The 6000-nt window shown below is 33.7% G+C and overlaps 1 protein-coding gene across 1 annotated transcript; it reads left to right on the top strand.

Moving 5' to 3' along the window:
- The first annotated feature begins 676 nt into the window (after nt 1-676).
- Nucleotides 677-5050, top strand: LOC116136089 (227 kDa spindle- and centromere-associated protein). The gene is made up of 15 exons (XM_031421803.1): nt 677-748; nt 832-876; nt 950-1048; nt 1119-1229; nt 1388-1562; nt 1684-1740; nt 2136-2272; nt 2381-2440; nt 2531-2608; nt 3071-3144; nt 3596-3672; nt 4356-4441; nt 4529-4612; nt 4823-4910; nt 4996-5050. The coding sequence occupies exons 1-14, from the start codon at nt 677-679 to the stop codon at nt 4901-4903; spliced, it is 1236 nt and encodes a 411-aa protein (XP_031277663.1). The 3' UTR covers nt 4904-4910; nt 4996-5050.
- The last annotated feature ends 950 nt before the right edge of the window (nt 5051-6000 follow it).

Below are 6000 nucleotides of genomic sequence, written 5' to 3'. Positions count from 1 at the left end.
TAATTTCTAGAGTTTTGAATGAATAGGTAAATTTGTAACTCGACTCAATGAAGGCTTTGGGTCACGGTTTAATCGGTTCAACCAACCGAGCTAGGCCAAGTTCCTAATCACTACTCACAACCCAATCTTACAAATTTTCTCTCACAATTTCAACATGACAGTTTATAATTGGTCAGCTCGTAATTGAGTAGGTGAGATCTATTGTTGGGCAGACATAACTCATTGCGAACTGCCGCGTCGAGGTTTTGAGAAAAAATTTATAAAATTGGGTTGTAAGTATATGATCAAATCCACGCTAGCTACTATCTTGTATCTTACTTTTTTTTTTTTTTAATTTTATGAAAAATCTTATTTATATATTGATTGTTTTTTCTATTTTCAATCTTTTATTAGAAGAAAAAATAATCAAAGAAAATTTTATTAAGGAAAATCTTTCCATCCAATCAAATAAGAAGATACGAGTGCCACGTTTTAATGTTTGAACGTTGTAAACCAACTTTCGTCAAATTTTTCCCACGGCGGGAAAGTCCCCAAGCAAACTAGAAGAACGGTTCGTTAGGATTCAAATTGAGAGTTCAAGAAAAAAAAATTAAATTAAAACAGAAAAGCTTAACTAAAGCACTAAGCAATAATTACAAATAATTTATACGAGTTTCTGAACAATTTACAGTCGATAATGGAGCTGCTTAAGTTGTCCAAATTCAAGCTCCAGCTTCAAGCCCTAATCACGGAAGCTCGACATCTCAGAGTAAACTTTTTCCATAATTTAACTGTCTCTTATCTCTGTTATTATCTAAGTGATTCACACTTTTTTTTTTAAATAATAATTAGGAGAGAGAGCGCTTGGCGACTGAACAAATTCAAGTTTTAGTCCAGGTTAAGTGTTTTCAATTTATTTATTATGTGTTTGATTTCTTTTTCTGGAAGATTGACTTGCGTTTCGATACAGAAACAAAAGCAAACCGAGGAGGAATATTCTAGAAAGTTACAGGAATTACAAGCGGAATTAACTTCGTCTAATGAATCTCGTCAAAAACTTGATAGACAGGTTTCTGAATTTCGTAGTCCAAGTCTTTGTCAGAATGCTTGTTAATATTTTATTTTGGTTGTCGCTGTAGGTGAGTTTCCTTCAAAACGACAATGCATTGCTTGAAAACAAGCAAAAGGAGTTGAAGGAAACTATTAATAGACTACTTCAGTCTAGGGAAAGTTTCCTTAATGCTTACGAGGTTTGTGTTTAATGACAGTTGTTCTGAGTTTCACATCGTTATAGTCTTATAGAGAACTTGAAATGTGTGTTAAACTAGTCAGCATTCAATAATAACATGTTATGCGTCTGATTCCATTTTCTAGAAATTCCATTCGGTGATGTAATTATTTTGAACAGGAATCTACTTGTGATATGAAACGTTCAATTGAAACCAGAGACAGAAAGCTCAGTGTCCTATATGAGAAGATAAACTCTCACTTGACATTATTTGATTCAATAGAAAAGGAGGCATTCTCCATTAAGCAACTCGTGGATAATGCGGAACGCCTTGTGAGTGAAAAAGAGGAAGTAGGCATGTAGTTTATGAGTTTTTGCTTATTTCAGGTGTACGCGTGTCTGAATTTTCAGCATAAATAACTCATCAGTTTATTGAAGTTGCAGTATAATACTCATTTAAACTCTGCTGTTTTCAGTTGCTAGCTTGAAGAGCAAAATGGAAAAGGTCTCTTCGTTTGAAAAAGTTTTTGTTGGTAATTCCCCTATCCCACTGCCTGCCTCAGTTACCTTTTTATTCTATGAAAATGTTATGTGTTGCTTTAATGAATGTGCGTGTATAATTTATCTTTTTTATCAACTCTGCAATGACACTTGTTGATCATATGATTGCTTGAGATTGTGGGAACTTGCAGAATGATTTATTTTGAAAGTTACTTGCTATGGTTACACCAAATACTAAAAATTTCACATTAAATTTAACAACTCTTAACTTACATCAGTCCGGAATTCAGGATAATAACACAATCAATGATCTACATCTAATAACAATGTTCTTGAGTTATATATTCTCTTGACAATGTAATTGTTTGCATAATATTAAATTCCGAAAAGAAAAATTGTTTCATTACTTTTATGTCATATTATGCAGAAAAGATTTCTCTCCTGGAAAGTAAACTTAAAAATGACGAGGATGAGTTCAGAAGAAAGGATAAACTTATTTCAGAACTAGAAGCTGAGCTGGAAGCAGCAAAAGTTAGTAATGACTGCCAAAGTCAAATTGAAGAGATATCCAAAGAAGCATTGAAAAAAATTTCTGTTCTTTTTATTATAAAGAATCAAGTTACACTGTCAGCTTAAGCTATTTCTTAAATTTGTGAGCTTAACCGGCCTTACCTTCAGAAAACTGTATCAGCAAAGGATATTGTCATACAGAATCTGATCTTTGAGAAAGAGGTTTGAATTTACAGTTTTTGATGTTCATTAGACTTCTGCATGTTTGTGTTTATGGTTCTGTAATCATATGTTCAACTACATTATAATCAGGCATTGCATTTGGAGGTGGGGAGTTTGGGAATTCTTTTGCAGAGAATTCATGATGCTGTTGCTAACATGAATCAAGAGGTCAGATGAGGTTTAGATTTCTGGCTTTTGATATTGCAGTCTTTAAATTAACAGCGGCTCTATGGTTTTATTCTTAAATCTCATGACACTTTTATTACTGTAATGAGCCCTTTTAATCATGGAAAACTTAATTAATGATGTCTATCTTGGCCACGTTAATGGTTGAGAGGGAACTTACATTCTGATGGCATACATCTATTTGTAAATTCATCTTTTAAGTCTAACAGAAAATCCTTTCAGCAGATTGGGTGATTTAATTTTTCAATGTTATATCTGTCTTTTGATTTCACCTCTTGATTTCAATTTGAGACTTGTTATTCTTCTTAACAAGTTTTACTTAAAAATATTCTTGATGGATCTCCTATTGAAGCACCTTTTAATTCTGTTGGCTTTATTACTCTAGTAACTTCTTGTGCCACTGATCTGCTTGTTTATGTGAGAAGTAATTGTTTTCTAATCCAGGATAAGAAGGTATTCCATAAAATGTTAGTGGTTAAAGAAGAATGTGACATGGGTACTCCTAATGAAGATAACAGGTAATCATATACTTCTACTCAAAATCTGGGGCTCAAGTCGTTGAATACTTTCCAACTTTTAACTTACTAGCATGCATTGTTATGGGATTTGCCACTGTTACTGTAGAAAACCAGCATTCTATGTCTTGGGTACCTTGTTGAATAAAGATTTACGCTAGATGGTTAAGACTGCCTTTCTCTGTGGATATGTCTGTGTGTGCACACAACTATAAACTGCAATCGAGTTATGTAAAAAAGAGTAATTCTGTTGGAGTTCCTAGCAAGCATACATAAATCTTGGTTCATGTTTTCCTAGGAAATGCAGTCTTGAATGGCAACAGGGTCATAAGAATATTCTATTCCTGTCTGATCTTGCCAAACAAATGGGAAATATTCACCATGACTTCTCTTTATTTCTTTATTTTTTGGTATGTACTTTTGTTCTAATATTCACTTTGTAATGGTTTATCAGAATTGTCAATGTGGAACAAAATAGTGGAGAAAGATCACCAACTAAGGTTTCCATTATAGCTGCTCCGGATAATAGAGGTTTATGGTTTACCCGTCCTTCTCTTTGTTGTTTTCTTTTGCCAGGCTTAGGCTCAGGCTTAGAGTAACTAAGTATATTAGTAGAAATTTCAGCTCTGATATTTAATCATAGACTTGACTTTATGTTTATCTTAGGAATAGGCTTGTAGATGTATTGCATGTGAACTTGTGCAAAAGACAACTAAGCTTGCTGGTGTCATAGCAGGGAAATGCATTGTTGCAAAACAATCGTTATCAAGCACAATGGTTTGGTTTAGTTAATTTATTTATTTATTTTTTCACTTTCAACAATAAACGTTGTGCCATGCTATAGCATTTTCATGGTTAAGAAAGCATCATGATGCGTATTTTCAAGTTTCCCTTCTTGAAAACAAATCAAACTATTGGCTGTGGTCATTTGAAGTTCAATGGACTGTGGAGTCCATTTTGTTTCCCATAGTAGTTGCAGGCAGAAGTTCATATTCAAGATTAAAGACAGCTTCCATGTGCAATTGTAACAATTTGAAATGTCACTCCAAGAAATGTGAATCATTGTCATTTCAGATGAATAGAAGCAAATATGCACAGCAAAACTTTCTTTTGTTTCTTATGCTTGTGGCAACCATGATTTCTAAAATTTTGATACAACGCCTTTTTTATTTTTTGGTCCTTTCTCTCTTTTGGGGGTATTTTTTGGATTTCAGGTTCAGCTTCACCAGTATGTCAAGAGTACAAATCATGCAACATCCAGTTGAGGGAGAACAATAACTTGAATTTCTGTGTGTCTGAGGTAAGTAGTTTGTATTGTATGGTTGGAGATTTAGTAGGTGAAGTTTTGAAAAACAAGTATAAACAATTTTTAAATGATTCATTGCAGTTGGCTTGTTCTCCCCCAGAGTCAGTCTCCTCAGAACCTGAATCTGCATCAAATGTTTTGAGCATTTCTATACACGATGGGAAGGTATGAGGTACTGCAATACATGACATTGATGATTTAGAGTGAAATCGATTATGTTTCTTCTATAATTTACTTGATTGGGTAAGTTTCAAACCAAAGTTTGTTATTTTAGCAAATGGCTTCAGAGATAAATTTATTTGACGGAATCTATCAACTGTAGAAAACATCCTAGACTTACTTGTGACTTAACTGTTTGTGTATTGTAACGTATAGGACAACTGCACTGTTCCAGGGCACCACTTAGATTCTGAGTGCTCAAAGACCCAAGCAGAAGCCTCAAAAGATGCAGGTTAAAATTCTAGTAAGGGATTTTACTTATTCAGTTTTGGATGCTGGCTGACATGAGAAATACTCTTAGTAACAAGATTTTAATTATTTAATTTTAGGGTTGGGAGCATGATTGTGTATAGATACTACTACCATTTGCACTATTATGCCTGAAAGCTTGTATTTGACTCTTTCTTGGTATTGCTAAGCACATCCAGATTAAATTCCTTAGTGAATACTATAGCAGCATATATTCTAATTGGCTTGAGAGTTGAATACGAATTCCATAATTGTGAACGTAATTTGGGTTGGACACTAGAGAATTATCTCATTCTGCTTACATTTCAGGCTGAACCTTGCTCTTTTTTTATTCTTCTTCTTCTTTTAATTAGAATAAACAAAACCAGATTCTTGCTGATTTCAGCCAGGCTCAGCATGAGTTCGTATTCATACATCATATTATCATAGCATATGAAGATATTTGCATAAAAGTAAACTGGAATGGAACAAAGATTATTAGGTAAATTGTCTAGAAATATCAGTCCAGTCAAAACATTGGGAGAGAAATGAAAGGCCTGTTATTGTCATCACATCGTATTAGGTAAACTTCCAACTTTCTGTAAGGGCCTTGTGTTTCGAATGTATTATGGAAATGAAGATCGCTCTATTGGACTTATTTGGCTTTTGAATGCACATATTTATGNGCTTATGAAGATATTTGCATAAAAGTAAACTGGAATGGAACAAAGATTATTAGGTAAATTGTCTAGAAATATCAGTCCAGTCAAAACATTGGGAGAGAAATGAAAGGGCCTGTTATTGTCATCACATCGTATTAGGTAAACTTCCAACTTTCTATGAGGGCCTTGTGTTTCGAATGTATTATGGAAATGAAGATCGCTCTATTGGACTTATTTGGCTTTTGAATGCACATATTTATGGTTCAAAACCAATCTCCACAAAAAAGTCATCGTGAAATTGTCAATTAAAGGTGCGTTCAAAGTCATCTTATCAGTCACTTTCACGTTTTACGAAATAAATGACAAACGGTATCTAGATAAGTTGAATACTACTCCAATGTTTGAAGAACTTAATTTTTTAATAGATCAGATTAGAATTAGACA

The sequence above is a fragment of the Pistacia vera genome, unplaced genomic scaffold (assembly GCF_008641045.1).
Source record: "Pistacia vera cultivar Batoury unplaced genomic scaffold, PisVer_v2 Contig31, whole genome shotgun sequence".
Classification (NCBI taxonomy): Eukaryota; Viridiplantae; Streptophyta; class Magnoliopsida; order Sapindales; family Anacardiaceae; genus Pistacia; species Pistacia vera.
Note: the sequence above shows the minus strand (reverse complement) of the source record. Positions and strands in the feature narration are given on the sequence as shown.

Excerpts from the sequence above, each read along its gene's own strand:
- LOC116136089 (XM_031421803.1), top strand. The coding sequence starts at position 677 with ATGGAGCTGCTTAAGTTGTCCAAATTCAAGCTCCAGCTTCAAGCCCTA. Across the intron at positions 749-831 it reads CGGAAGCTCGACATCTCAGA|GAGAGAGAGCGCTTGGCGAC; the intron begins GTAAACTTTTTC and ends AATAATAATTAG. Across the intron at positions 877-949 it reads AAATTCAAGTTTTAGTCCAG|AAACAAAAGCAAACCGAGGA; the intron begins GTTAAGTGTTTT and ends GTTTCGATACAG.